General features: G+C 40.5%; 1 protein-coding gene across 1 annotated transcript in view; it reads right to left on the minus strand.

The window, feature by feature from the left end:
- Positions 1–15,931, minus strand: part of RPAP2 (RNA polymerase II associated protein 2) — a 54,259-nt gene that overhangs the window by 23,211 nt on the left and 15,117 nt on the right. Inside the window, exons 8-11 of the mRNA XM_032218763.1 lie at positions 14,102–15,032; positions 12,204–12,298; positions 11,500–11,580; positions 2,781–2,849 (exon numbers count right to left, since the gene is read on the minus strand). Coding sequence (XP_032074654.1) covers positions 2,781–2,849; positions 11,500–11,580; positions 12,204–12,298; positions 14,102–15,032 — 1,176 coding nt within the window. The remainder of the gene's footprint in view (positions 1–2,780; positions 2,850–11,499; positions 11,581–12,203; positions 12,299–14,101; positions 15,033–15,931) is intronic.

Consider the following 15,931-nt stretch of genomic DNA (forward strand, 5'->3'; position numbering starts at 1 on the left):
GTCAAGGACCACCTGTATTGATGGGCCCGATTGTATGTATGGCTGATTTCATTTATTTACTTCGTCAATAAGCCATCAATTATCTCTGTACCTTTTCCTGGCAAGTCGATCTTATTTAACACACCATCCATAAGAGCAAGATTGGATTTTTGTTATCTACTACATATACTCTGATCGCACTGGAACTGACTTGCTAGTTTCCCTTCCTAAATTATATATTCTCTCTTACCTCTATCAGTTCTGTATCGAAAACCAGTTCTAACAGCATTCCTCTTAGTTGCGAATGGCTAGTTAGTGGCTCAAGGATATTTACTTTATTGTATAAGAAACATATACAATCTTGTTGAAAGTACTTTAGAACTGATACTAGAAAAATGAAGAAAATTTTTATCCATTCAATAAAAAAATACCCAACACAATATGAGCCAACCAACTCCATACTTAGTCCTCAAGTTCACTAGGTCACTGTGGACCAATATTGTTTCTTATTCTATTTATTAGACACAAATTTGAATTGGAGATAAAAATAGGTTAATTTCCGTGTACTCCATCTTTTAACATTCTTAAGAAAAACTCCGGATACAAAAATATTTGCCTAGTTGTAGTTTACCATACTGCACTGCTTATTTAGCATTGCTGCCTTTGCTACACAGAGAAAGCTCCAGCAAGCCAATACTGCTTTTAATTCATTAATATGGCAACAAGGGTTATCTGTCCTTAGGAAGGGTAGTCGTTTAAAGCATTTACAATTCATCACCAAGACATACTACATATTTCTGAAGAAATCCAGCAGTCTTTTATTAACCGAAGACGTGCTTGAAAAATTCATAGGATCTGTTTCGCACATTAGAAACTCAATCAGAAAAGTGTACAGAAAAAGAGACAAAAGATTTGTTCTTACAGCTGATAAAAAATTTATATCAAGGCATTCAAGTAAAGTTATTTTCTGTGTTCTGATTTAATGAATCATTTGAGCAATATCCACCTAGGGTGACACTGATGTAAGGCTCATTGAAGCCTGCTCTAATGCCCACTAGTATTGCCTTTCCTGGGATAAAAAAGGCAGAAAAATGTGTCAGACTAAAGCAAGATCAAAATAAGTGCAGTTCTAGGGACGCAAGGAGTTTGATACGTTTCTTGATATATGAATGGCTGGCCCACTATTCTGTAGATTTCATTGGTTCATGCAATTCTTAAAGGAGGAAAATCAATATTACAGCAGTAAGGAATTTCTAAAATATTTTTTTGCTATCTTGTAGTTTGAACTGACAACTGGACAACGATTATTTGATGTTTTCTATCCTATAAAAATCTAACAATAATTCTTAATGGAAAAAAAGTAATTTCATTTCATTTCAATTCATTTCTTGAATTTCTAGGCCGCCCAATCCCGAAGGACTCCGGGCGGCTTACAGAAATGAAAATATTAAAAAAGAATTTAAAAACAATAGGACACAACAAAGTTAAAAAGAAGCACAACATACACCCAATCAGAGGGGGGCTGGACCTCAGTCAAGAGGTCAACAGCCCCAGGCCTGCTGGAAAAGCCAGGTTTTAATAGCTTTGTGGAAGGCCATGAGAGTGGGTAGGGCCCGGATCTCTGGGGGCAGCTCATTCCATAGGGCCGGAGCGGCAACAGAGAAGGCCCTACTCCTAGGCGTCGCCAGCCGGCATTGTCCCGCTGAAGGCACCCGGAGAAGGCCCATCCTGTGCGATCTTATTGGTCTAAGGGAGGTATGTGGCAGAAGATGAATGAATTCTAAGATTTTACAAAATGCTTTTTGATTCTCGGAAACCTCCCCCCCCCCCCAATGTTTAAAGTTATGGGTGCAATCTGTAAAAAGGAAGAAGAATACTTTTGTTATGCTTTCTGCACCTGCATCTCTTATTATGTAGTTCAAGGCAGGCAAAAACACAATTGCTATTTAAATGTCCTCTAATTCTGCTATTAGAGCGGAATGGCTTTGCTAGATCAGGGATCCTCAACCCCCGATCTGTGGACCAGCACCAGTCCACAGCATGCCAGAAACTGGGCCATGGAAACAAGCGAAGCCCCATCTGCGGAATGCAGGTAGCTCGCGAAACCATGCCCCCTCCGGTCCACAGAAAAACCTCTCTCCACGGAACCAGTCCCTGGTGCTCAAAAGGTTGGGGTGGCGGCTGTGCTAGAGCACTGCGTGTGCTTTTTTTGTGTGGGGACAGGAGGTGTCAAAATAGGCAAGACGGCATGTATAGCGGTGTAATTAATACCAGTGTATGATGTCAATGTGCATACAAAAGGATCAGGGCTTGAGTTGCACAGCCACAACTACCATCTTGCCTGTTCCAACTCCCCTGCAGACATTACAACCAATTGGCTTCAATCTAATTTTGTTCTCAACTGATTAGTTCTAATTTTGCAATCATGTGTAAGCAGTAAGTTGCAAGGTATTTTGATATATATTTGAAGGTGATAATACGCAGTACAGACTTGTCTGGCGCTTCAGTTCTGGAGGCCTAGGCTCAAGTTAATGCCTATAGTAAGTTACTGTGCTTTTCTTCAGGTGTCAGATTTCCTAGGAAAGTTGGTATATTCCAAATACTAGTCATCATCTTTTGTTTTATATGTTAATTATATATAGGTTTGTCATTTCTTCAGTTCTGTCACACTCCAATGTATTTTTTTCCCAGTTACCATCAAAAGAAAACCAACATTAGGTAAATTAAGAATGTGCTAATTCATATAAGAGGAAGAATAAGGTAGGGTCACCGTATTTCAAGGAATCCAGTTGAATACTTACCTAGACAGCAGCACAATGGTAATTAAGGTCCATACTGGAGCTTTGTGGATTATATTTGTATTTGTCAACCTGGGGGGGAAAAGCCAACATTAGCAATTCTTGCATTTCCGAAATTGTTAGAGCAGAATGGTTCAATAGCTATCAAACAGTAAAACCTGGAATGCAACAATAAAAATGTGTCTCTTTATGTCTATATCCTGATGTACTGATGTATAAGAAAAGGTAAAGGTTCCCCTCGCACATATGTGCTCATCTCTGTTTCAAAGCCAAAGAGCCAGCACTGTCCAAAGACGTCTCTTTGGTCATGTGGCCGGCATGACTAAATGCCGAAGGGGCACGGAACCCTGTTACCTTCCCACCAAAGGTGGTTCCTATTTTTCTACTTGCATTTTTTACATGCTTTCGAACTGCTAGGTTGGCAGAAGCTGAGACAAGTAACGGGAGCTCACTCCGTTATGCAGCACTAAGGATTCGAACCATCGAACTGTGACCTTTCTGATCGACAAGCTTAGCCACTGAACCACCGCGTCCCATATTAATATACACCAAGTTACTTTAAACAGGATTATAGGCAGGATCAAACTAATGTATGTTGCTGTATAGATTATAAATAGAACTCTCTTTCCACTCCCCATATCAGAAGAAATGTCAAAGGCAAATGTTTCCTTTTTACAGTGTCCAATTTCCTTCTTTACTTGCATTTATTCATTTAGTGTGCTTACTGAGTACATTTGTCTTCCTTCAAAGCAAAGGCAGATATTGTAAAAGTTGCTTCCTTGTCCCCTATCTCCTGATCAAAACATTCTTTATTTCAAGATCAGTTAGCCTGAGACAGTGAATGAGCCCATGTCTGCTCAAGAAATTATATGGCTCAATAGGATTTGATTCTGTCTTTCCACATGCATGCTCAGACAACTGAGGAACAGTTGGTGCTGAACATCACAAATCACCAGGTGTATTTCTATTTGGGATGAAAAGTCTGTAGAAGTCTTAATAGACTGGAGGAGCCAAGAAGCATGGCACGACATAACCGCGAACGTCAAAAGCGCTCCGACAACACCGCGGCACTAAAACCGCGATGTCAAAAGCGCGCCGACAACAGCGCGCCGACAGAAGCGCGATTTAACTTAAGGTAAGGTTTAGGGTTATTTTTAGGGTTATGTTACAGCACGCTTCTGTCGGCGCGCTGTTGTCGGCGCGCTGTTGTCACGCGGTTTTGACGGCGCGGTTTTGTCACCGCGCTTTAGTCACACACGCTTTTGTCGTACGCGCATTTGTGGTGGAACCGCCAAGAAGAACGAACATAGAAGCCTCATGGGTTCTCTTAACTGATGTTAAAAGTATCCATGCTGTTCAGGACCTATAGTTCAGGAATATCTAGAAGTCTACAGATTCCCCATCCTTACTTTGATGAATAACAAAGTAAAGAATCTTTCAGAATTTGGGCTAAATTAAGTGTGTAACCTTAAGACTTTTACCTTATTGGTGCATTCAGACCTTATGCGACTAGAAGCCAATAAGGTAGACAGTGACGAAAAGAAATAATTTCAAAACACATTGTGGATTAACATTGTCTTGTTAACAATACTAGTTATTTATGAAAATGAGCATGTATTGGTAATCTCGTTATTTTTTTTTAGTGTTGTAATATTGTAAATTAAAAGTTTAACTTATAGTAAAGAGCTCTTTCATTAAAAAAAAAAATTCTAATAGGGTTTAAACACCAAATAATAGGTATACATGAATAACCTGGAACAGTAATAGCAACAACTTAGATTTATAGTATATATCGCTTCACAGTGCTTTACAGCCCTCTCTAAGCGGGTTACAGAGTCAGCATCTTGCCCCCAACAATCTGGGTCCTGATTTTACCGACCTTGGAAGGATGGAAGGCTGAGTCAACCTCGAGCATAGTGAGAATCGAATTGCCAAATTGCAGTCAGCTGAAGTAGCCGGCAATACTGCATTCTAACCACTGGATCACCATGGCTCTTTGCATACCAAGAAACTTCATTAAAATGCATATAATATATGCTAAATTTGAAACGGTTTAATCCCTAGAAGTGTATTCAATACTGAATTTCCATGTGTAGTATCTGTGATGGGCGACTTTCACATTTTCTAAAGATATTCAGGATAAAGAGCTTCAGAATTCTTACTCAAACAAGTTTTTTGTTAAAAGGGAGATCAAGTCACGGTGGCTCTCAAGAAATTCAATGCCCGAAATTAATATTTTGTATATAGCCTTAATATAGCTAAAGTATTAATATAGTTTATATCCACATTGTTTAGGTGTGATGTAGCACAATAGGATACCTCATAAGAGCTGAGGTGGCGCAGTGGTTAAATGCAGCACTGCAGGCTACTTCAGCTGACTGCAGTTCTGCAGTTCGCCTGTTCAAATCTCACCGGCTCAGGGTTGACTCAGCCTTCCATCCTTCCAAGGTGGGTAAAATGAGGACCCAGATTGTTGTTGGGGGCAATATGCTGACTCTGTAAACCGCTTAGAGAGGGCTGAAAGCCCTATGAAGCGGTATATAAATCTAACTGCTATTGCTATTGCTATTTATGTGTCTTTTATGGAATTCAGTTAAGTTGATTTTTAAAAAGCAGTATAGCACAGGTCATGAACAACCATAGCTTTTTAAGAATTGCATTAACGGTTCCTACTGACACTTATATCTGTAACAGCAACCTCAAATGCCATCCTACTTTTTACCAGGTTGCAAACATAATAAAATTAGTAGGATTGCAATAAATAATAACCTGCTAAATTGATATCATCCTGGCATTACAATTGAGATTTAATCCTTATATTTCCCATCCCCACCTCTCCTCTGTGCAGTAGGGAATCCTTAGTTATAACATTCTTGCTCTTCTATATCGAAGCGATGAAATCAACTATTCTATCTGCAGTTTCAGACCCTGGACTAAAGAGGATTTGCATGAATCTTTAAAAGAGATAAAGCGATCTGCTCTCTATGCAGCTTACATAGTTGGCACTTGCTAAACTGCTCTGTTGAGTTTGTGAGTTACTGACAGAAACAAAGGATGAAGGTCTAGATTAAACACTGATGACAGGAGTAAACACTTAAGACAAGACGCCTGACAGAATCATCCTGACAGGCAATTCATATGTAACTTTCCAGTTAAGCTGCCCGGATGAGATGCAGTGGAAGAGACAGGCCTCAAATCACTGGGGAGAACTCTGTCAGACAGGAGAGCGGAAAGCACCTTTGTTTCAATGCCCTACAAGGGGAGCCATTACTGATCATGGATCAAGAAGGAATCGTTGTTGTGTTCCAACTCCAAGAAGCGGTTGTTTGTGTCAATTAACTCTTATTAAATGTCAGTATTGATTGGCAAGGTCTCAACACTAGTTGTTGTCATCAATATGGTACTTATAGCAGAGGAAGCCCGGAGACATCAATAATGTGCTCAGTGGAACTGAATACAGAAGCAGATAGTGAGCTAAGCTATCACTAGGCTGGAGAAGCAGTTAGGACTCCCTGGTCAAAAGCTTTTGGGCTACAATTTCTGTCCCGGATGAAGTTTGCCCGGTCATCCTACAAAATCCCTGATTGCCTGAAGCAAATGACCCACAAACATGAAACCTTAGCTCAGTGGATCTCAACCTTCCTAATGCCGCGACCCTTTAATACAGTTCCTCATGTTGTGGTGACCCCTAAACATAAAATTATTTTATGTTTTCCATCGGGACCCAACAATTGCGCGATAGACATATGCGTGCCGACAAAATGGCGCCGATTAAAACGCGATGTTAAAATCGCACCCACAAATTCGCAACATCAAAATCGCACCGAGAAAAGCGCGATGACAAGCACAATAAAATCGGAAAAAAAATTAGGGTTAGGGTTATAACGTATGTATACGCATCCCACTATGTTAAAGGCCCAGCACACTCACTGGGCTTTCTATAGTTTGTTGATGACGCGATTTTGTCATCGCACATTTGTCGTCGAGATTTTGTCAAAAATCAATTAGCGATTTTGACGGCGCTCATTTGTCCATCACGGTTTTGTCAGCGCGGTTCTGTCAGCGCGCATTTGTCTATTGCGCATTTGTCGGTGAACTGTTTTCCATATTTTTTTGAAAATATGTGTTTTCCGATGGTCTTAGGCGACCCCTGTGAAAGGGTCATCAACCCCCAAAGGGGTCCCGACCCACAGGTTGAGAACCACTGCCTTAGATAATCAACAAAAGAGAGAGGGCAATCACCTTTGAAAAATAAGGTGTGTTGAAGCTGAGGTTTCAAAAAAGAAAAAGAATTGGTCAGGAGCTATGCAGAACAGGTTCACTACAGTACTCCCACCTCCTATCTGCAGATAATGCTCTTTTAGAACAAGTCCACAATACAGATAATCCTCAACTTACAACAGTTCATTTAGTGACCGTTCGAAGTTACAACACCACCGAAAGAAGTCGCTTATGACCATTTTTCACACTTAGGACTGCTGAAGCATCTCTATGGTCATGAGATTTACATTCAGATGCTTGACAACTGGCTCATATTTATGACCGTTGCATTGTCCCAACATCACATGATCCCCTTCCGACAAGCAAAGTCAATGTGGAAACCAGATTCACTTAACAAATGTGTTACTAATTTAACAACTGCAGTGATTCGCTTAATAAACGTAGCAAGAAAAGTCGTAAAATGGGGCGAAATGCAAAACAATTTCTCATTTGACAACATAAATTCTTGTGGCCATAAGTAAAAGACTATCTGTTCTGAAAATGAAAAAAAAAAATCCACCAATTTTAGAAATGCATGTGTTCTTGTTACGTCAGATAAAAACACATTTTTTTTAATATGTAAAAAAATGGAAGACACAAAATGTGAGGGTGTGTGGAATGTTCTTGGAAGTTTCCAAACTATGCCAAAAATGAAAACACATCAACAAAAAAAACGTTTGAGGTGATGGAGCTCCTTTTCGTTTTGCATATGCTGATTGACTTTATCAAAGCTTTATCTAGTAGTAAGATAAATTGGGAAAAGATACCCCATCTCAACATATTTATTTGTTTGCATATAAAGTTCATGTGCAACAGAAACCGAGAGCTTTACTCTTGTTACACTTTGCTCTTTTTGCACTAAGTTCATATATGGTCTAAAAAGTGGGTGGGAAAGTGAACCACTCTCATAACTGTCTTACCCCCCCATCCCTACTAGATCTTTACACTCAGAAATGAAAAGTAGAATCCTTCCAGAAACAAAGACATTTGGGGCTATCTGGCCTTTGTTGCTAAGCAGTGCATTCTGGCTCTTCCTTCCTGTTGTTAATATGGAGCTCCAAAGAGTTGCAGCAGTTGGAACAGCCCCGATGCCCATAACACAACAGCAGCATTATCTAATGCAACCTGTCTTTATTGATGCCTTAGAGCAGGGGTAGTCAACTTTTTTATACCTACCGCCCACTTTTGTATCTCTGTTAGTAGTAAAATTTTCTAACCGCCCACCGGTTCCACAGTAATGGTGATTTATAAAGTAGGGAAGTAACTTTACTTTATAAAATTTATAAAGCAGAGTTATAGCAAACCCCTACTGCCCACCATGAAAGCTGGAACGCCTACTAGTGGGCGGTAGGAACCAGGTTGACTACCACTGCCTTAGAGATACCATACTCTTATCAATCAGAAACCAAACTATCACCAACTGTGCAGGCTGTAAATAATGGAAGTTGTAGGCTAAGATTACTGATTGAAGAATGCTAATCTACAATTGCGTGGCACGACAAAACCGCGCTGGTCAAAATCGCGGCGATAAAATCACAGCGCTAAAGCCGCGACATCATCACCGTGCGTCATCACCGCCGCGACAACAGCGCAGCAACATAAGGGCGCTTTAAAACGGCGCCGCGGCAGAAAGCCGACTTCATTTAAGGTAAGCGTTAGGATTAGATTTAGGGGTTTGTTTTAGGGTTAGGTTTAGGGTTTAGGGTTAGGGTTAGGGTTAGGTTTAGGGTTAGGGTTAGGTTTAGGGTAGTGAGTGCTTGGGAATGCGCGATTTTGCCCTCCGCGATTATGTCATCGCGGTAGGGTCACGTTTTTCCTTAGCGCTTAGAACGGCGCGATTTAGTCTTTGCGCTTATGTCTCCGCGCAGAAGGGCTTCGCGGATTTGTGGTGGAACCCTACAATTGAAGGAGTGTACTTTTTCATCATTTCTTCAGGCCTCATAAAACTACATTGTCTTTCAAAGAATCTTATTATGCATTTAGGTTTTCTTTGCCAACAATCTGTGGTCTATCATGGAGAAAAACAGAATATAAATACTTTAAACAAAGCTTTGTTCAAATCTGAAAAGGGAGAAGATCTGGACCACTTCTCCAACAAAATGTTCTGTAGCTGGGTTGAATTACAGAACTACCCCTAGAATTCTCATTCAAAGTGACCCCTGGTCAATCTATTGGGAATTCTGGGAACTGTAATGCAATATATTTGAAGGATGCCAAGGAGGCCACATTGGAAAAGGCATGAATGAGCACAGAAACACACCCTTTCCCAAGGCAGATGTGCTAATTCAATCAACTAGGCAGTCAACACCTAAAAGAAGTATGTTAATAAAGTACTTGTAAGGTTTAAATATTGACAGTTCTGTTTCAGTGAATACATAACGTCAATCCATGATTTACTGCAGCAAAGCGATCATCCCACTTCCCAATTAAAATTTCATGCAAATTAAATCTTTAACCAGAAAAACATAGTTTGATCCCAAAAGTCTGTCCCTTCCAAGAGCATTTATAAGTATTTAAATGCATTTAAATAGCAACAACCGAAATCACATTTGCCAACTTCTGTATTCAGCCTGGATTTCAATGTTGTCTCCCCCCCCCCCCCCCCCAACCCTTCCACATCATTTTTCCAGCAGAACACTCTAGACAACCCTGGAGATTATTTGACATCTCATTTTGTGTAACAAAAGCATACAGGTACTCAGGGACTTGGTTAAAGAACTATAACTATCCTATAATGTCTCCAGAGAACTCTTTAGTGTACTTTCCAGCCGTAGTGACTGAACGAAATGGTGCAGATCAGAAGATGAAATTTTGTGCTCCTTTAAAAAACTGATGGAGCTGAAAATTGCTGCTGCTGAGTTTACCACGCACTTTTTTTTTAACACGTTATGTTTTAAGGCTGAAACGCTTCCCCCCTCCAGTCTCCATTCTAGCCTCTCCATTCCTCCAGAAATGACCATGTGTTTCATGTCATACAATAGGACTTTTCTTGAATTTCATCTGAAGTTTTCCAGGTCTAATTCTTTTTTAAATTTTATTCTCCTGTTCAATAGACAGGATAGTTTAATTTTTCTTTCTCTTTCTTTTTTTTTAATTGAAAATTTTGAAAAAAAAAACTTTTACAAATGTTTATTTCCCTCCCCCTATCCTCCCCCCAACCCCCCCAACCTTACCCCCCCCCCCCCGACTTCCCAGAACCAATACAGGGTATAGATCTTTAACAAAGATATTCTAAAATAAATTTTAAAAAAGTTAATATCATCTTTCATTTGAGCTTTAACTCCTCTTTGCTAGGCTAGCTCTAAACAGATTATATCATTCCTTGTTTCTTCAGTCATAACCTATCTGGAATTTCTTAGTCCCATATTTATTTTGAGTATAGTCAATCCATCTTCTCCACTCCAATTTATTCTTTTCTCTCTCTTTCTTTAGCAAATGGTTGCTACAGTTTTTAATTTAACCACTTCATAAAGACTAACCTGCCAGTCTTTCCCAGAGGAGGCAGGAGAAATGTACTGTAGCAAGCAAGCAGGTCACTAGTGAAAGAAGAAATCTGAACAACTAGAGGACCAAACAAGCAGACCTGTTAGTCCTCTATCACCTACTTTCAAGTTAACATGGCCAAACCCTTCTAGTCTTTTCTTATAGAGGGCAATTCAAAACCTTGTCTGCACTTTCTCCAGCTCTGTTATATTCTGTGGAGCCCAGAACTATCAAGTAAATATTTTAAAATATAGAATGAAACATGAGACAACTCTCAAGATACTAAACTTTGCTTTGTAAAGCCAGAATTTGTACTGCACATCACCAACAGCACAAGATTTTCTATGTACTAGGTAAAAAAAATTAGGAATATTATGTTTAATTTCAAGCTATGGTGCCTTAAGAAAATTGGTCAGACAACATGGTCTATTACTGAATTGTAGGATTCTAATTCTTCAGTCAAATTCTCATAGTGTCAGGCCTGCATTTATATTCCTTTTAGAATTTTGGCCTGCCACACTTTCTCTTATTTCATTATGCTGTTTCTTTAAGTACAGTCGATGGGAGCGGGGAATAGAAGGAGTAGGATTGGGGAATGTATTATTTTTATTCTTTACTAGAAGCCAAGGCCATCCTTTGTCTCCACACTTTTACACCTGACCGGAAGCAGCTGGCTGGAGACGCCAGCGTGGAAGAAGAAGATTGGACCATGTGATGGACTGTGGGTGTGGGGACAAGATCATGAACTTTTAACTGGGTGGGATTCTGATGTAACTTCCAGAGTTGGAATCCCACAGCACGATGCCAACATGCCTGTCTTATTAAATTGGAACTTTAAGCATAGTTTTGCCTTCGGCTCTGATTTAATTCTGCATGGTATTTGGAACGCTGACACATAGTACATCACTCTTTAGTAAGCATCAGCCTATCATTGCTTAATGTTAAACCTTGAGATTCTTTTATATTATTTTATATTTACCTAAATGTCTTTACAAGATTTCTCAGTTCACTATAAACATCACCAAAAGGAATCTTAAGAGGGCCCAAAACAGCAGGCAATCTGAAACACGGAGGGAGAGAGAAAAACAAAACAAACTTAGTTAAGTATTAGAATATGTACTTTGCTTAAATTCCAAATGAAAAGTTTCATCTATGTCATTAATCATATTTCCTTTACACTTCACCGGATGTCAAGTTAAAGCTTAACATTTTGTCATCTCCCAAACTATCACAAAGATATTAATGCATTTGATTAATGTATAAGGGATTATTTTGCTGAACAAAGAACAATTCTATCTTGTACATGCTCAAAATTACACATTTGTTTTCTTTTGTGAGTATCCAGAAGAAATGTATGGAATATAAAACAAACATGGAATAAATCAGGACTTTGAATTCAGCTATAACAAAGCGAAACAATCCAGGATTTAAATCTAATCTGCTGAAATTAACAGTTTGATTAGCAAAACATCAACACATGTTCATGGTTGAATATGGCATTAACAAGGATTTATTAAACAAACCATGGTTTCAATTTACAGTGGTTAAAAATGTTTTTAAGACAGGTTGATGACATTACAATTAATGGCTCTGAAGCATATTATCCCTTCCAAGTTAACTGATTCTGTATATTTAGTTTTTTGAATGTATATATATCAACAGCTGATGCAAAAAGATGCTTACGCTTTTTGTAGCTTTTCAAGCACAATCCGTGTCCGTATCTGCTGCTGTGCTTTAGAATCTACAAGTGGCAAAATGGGAGCCCACTGTTCATTGTCCTAGATAATGTAAAAACGGCACAACTATGACAGAGAATATAACATTGAAGAGACTATAACAAATAGTGTATTTTTTGAGCATAAGACACATTTACCCCCCTAAAAGTGGGTAAAAATGTGAGTGCGTCTTATACACCAAATGTAGCCTTGCCCACCCACCGGCCTCCACCCTTTGACCTCTGCCACCCAGCAATTTGCCTCCTTGCAGCAAACAGCGAGCAGCCTGTTTCAGTTTCAGCACAGTCTGAGTAGCACAAGCAGCTGATTATCGGTTGGATCGGCCTCCTGATGATCAGCTGTTTCATACTGCAGGGATTGCCATTCCCTATTGCCGCCTCTGTGCACATCCTATTTTTTGCCTCTGCATGCCCCGTTTTTGGCCTCCACGTGCCTCATTATCCATCCACTCCAATCCCTGCTGCCTGAAACCAGCAGAAAATGGGGTGTGCGGAGGTCAAAAATGGGACTTGCGGAGGCTTAAAATGGGATGCAGAGGCTGAAAATGGGGTGTGCGGAGCCGGCAGTAGGCTATGGTAGTGATGGCGAACCTTTTTGGCACTGAGTGCCAAAAAGGGAGCACACGCGTGGCTCTTTGCTGTCACAACCTGGAAGAGGAGATGGCCAGGGGGCATGCGCATGCTGCAAAATGAACTTCTGGTTTCCGGCGCTCATATGCCGGCCACCAGCCACATAGTTTTCCGGTTACTGGCACGCATGCACATATGCCGATCAGCTGGCTGGTGTGCATGTCCATGCCGAAAAATGGAAGACCAGCTATTCCAGTTTCCGGCATTGCTGCACGCAGAAAGGCCAGCTGATCGTCGCGTGTGCATGCACGCCAAAAACCTGAAAGAGGAACAGGCGACTCCACGCATGCCAGGCGAAAGGGCTCCATGTACTACTTCGGGCATGCGTGCCATAGGTTCGCCATCACGGCAATCCCTGCAGCCTGAAACAGCTGATCATAGGGAGGCCTGACAATCAGGTGTCAATCAGGCTGAACTGAAACTGAAACAGGCTGTTTGCTGCAAGGAGGCAAATTGCTGGGAGGCAGAGACAGATTTTTCCCCCCTTGTTTTCCACCCCAAAAACTACGTGTGTCTTATACTTCGGAGCATCTTATACTCTGAAAAATACAGTAGGTTAAAATGTTTTTGCCTTTGATTACCTTTGATAAATTATAAACCAAAATGAATATAGAAGACACTGAATAATTGTGAGATAAAATTACTTCAACAATGGCAAACAAAAAAGCTTTTATATGGGATCCTTCCAGAATTCATGAACTTGCTACTATTCTTGGAAAAATAAAAATTAAATAAAAACAAAAGCCAGTTTGATCTACCAGTTAAGGTGTTTGCCTGGAAACCAGGAGACGGTGAGTTCTAGTTCTGCCTTAGACATGAAAGCTGGCTGGGTGACTTTGGGCCAGTCATTTTTTTCTTAGCCCAATCCAGCTCATAGGGTTCTTGTGGTGGTGAAAATAAGAGAAGGATAGAGTATTAAGTGCCTTCTTAATTTCTTTTATAAATACCTTGTTATTTATACAAATATTAAAGGTTGGATAAAGATAAAGATGGGATAAAAATATTTTTAAAAATCTGCATTACCACTTCAAGCTCAATTTGAGCAGCATACAATCAGTAAACCAACCCCCACCCCCCAAAATACAATTGAAAACAACAAGAGGTAACCAGAACCGAGATTCATATTGTATTCCTCCAGGGAGGAACTCCATTCAGCTTGGCCCCAACACCTGAAGGTTGACATTATAACCACTTCCTTTATTTTCAGGATACTTACTTGAGACTTCCCATTCTGCTGTTCCCTTTCTGATTGCATTGCCAAATCCTCCTCTTCGGTGACGGTGAACTTTCCTTTGTAAAATTCGCTCACCTTTAACTCCAACTGTAATGTCTCTTTTTTCAATTTTTCAAAGCTGGGTAAAGGTTTGGCAGCTGTCCCAGGGTCCCGGAAAGGCAAAGACTGATCTAGGCTGTTTAAAGTGTGTTCTTGGGGTAGAGCTTCACTGCTACTAGCATTTTCCAAATCATCTTCATCAAGATATTCCTTGCCAGAGTCCTTTGGTTGGGTGTGCTGCAGTAGATGACTGGGGGTGCTGCAAGAGCCATGGAGAAGCTTTAGTGTCTCTTCACTTCTCCATTCAGTAAATGTCTGCCAGAGGCTCTCTAACAAGCTATCTTTGGCCGCAAGGGAGTCTGCTGGACCTCTGTCAGTCAGTTTTGATTTAGCAAGTAACCTTTTAAATTGGTCTGCCCCTTTTTGGCTCACTCCCAGAAACACTACCTGGGAGCATCTAGGGCTATTTCCAAGATTTTCAGAGACCTGCACATTTTCAAGAACGTTCGGAGAATGGCAATGTTCTTCCCCCTGAATAGTACCAGGAAAGCCACCCTCTTCTTGTAGAACATGTGATCTGCCTTGGTTTAGTTGGGCTGAAGTCTCATCAACCGTCTCCTCTGGGGTGAAGAGTTGAGGCTCGGCTCTCTTGGTAGGGCTTTTTTTGAGGATGCTTTTGAGGGGTTTCCCGGCCAATTTCTCTGTATTTGAGAGATTCTCTTGTAGAACAGAGGAAACAAACTCCTGCTCAGCATCACTGTTGCTTTCACTGCCTGAGTTAGAGTCGTGATGGATTTCTGCAGGAGTAGGGTTTTCAATGTCTAAGGCTTCAATTCTTTCGCCGACTAATTTTATTTCCTTCCCATAGTAGCCACTGTCAACACAAATAAAAATGACAATAAGATATGCAAAGACGGTAATAAATAAAATGTCTGCTTTAAAGAAGCATGTTCCTTGACTGAACGCCACAAGTACATTGTGCCCCGGATGAAGGCCTACTTTCTTCTGTTTAAAGAAGCGGGAAATACATGTGGAAGTCAGATACGCCATCATCCGACCTGCCCTTCCTTGGGTTTCCTGTCATAACTATAATCTACAGCCCTATGTTTAGGCTGGCTAAAGGAGAGGAAGCAAAGACCATGCTGCAGAACAGATTACAAAGAAGAGCAAGGAGGAAAAGAAGGAGCAAATTTGGACCTTTTCTTGTTAATGTAGCAATTTTTTAAAAATCTGCCATTTAGCTAGTTTACACAAACTCTCTCTCTCTCTCCCACTGTGATGTTCCCACTGTGATGTTAGATAGTTGAAGTTGATGCTGGCTTTAAGTAGTTTGGTTATTGTTCTGCCCCAGGCAATGAGGTTCTGCTCGGGCAGCCAGTTAACTCCACGTTTAGGAATATCTTTCAGATCACATTTATTATCAGGCATCCTTAATAGCAAAACTTACAATTCAGTGTTAAGATTCTTCTGACTTTCCATGATCTGTCCCATCACGTAGTGTAAAAAGACATTAATTCCTCTAACCCATGCCGCTGGTGCAAAGCTGCTTCTGGTAGAATTGAAGGCGATTCAGAGAGTGGGCAGTAATAAATCAATTTCCCGGGCAGAGTACCCCACTGCCCAATCAGGGAGCACAGATGTGGTCACATGTTATGGGACTACATTTCCCATAAGGTAGTTACATTTCCCATGAGGTAGTTTCTTAAAGGAGACAGCTCTTAATTCCTATATTAGCCATATACTGTTGGGACAGCACACTCCCCACCTGGAATT

The sequence above is a fragment of the Thamnophis elegans genome, chromosome 5 (assembly GCF_009769535.1).
Source record: "Thamnophis elegans isolate rThaEle1 chromosome 5, rThaEle1.pri, whole genome shotgun sequence".
In the NCBI taxonomy this organism is placed as follows: domain Eukaryota; kingdom Metazoa; phylum Chordata; class Lepidosauria; order Squamata; family Colubridae; genus Thamnophis; species Thamnophis elegans.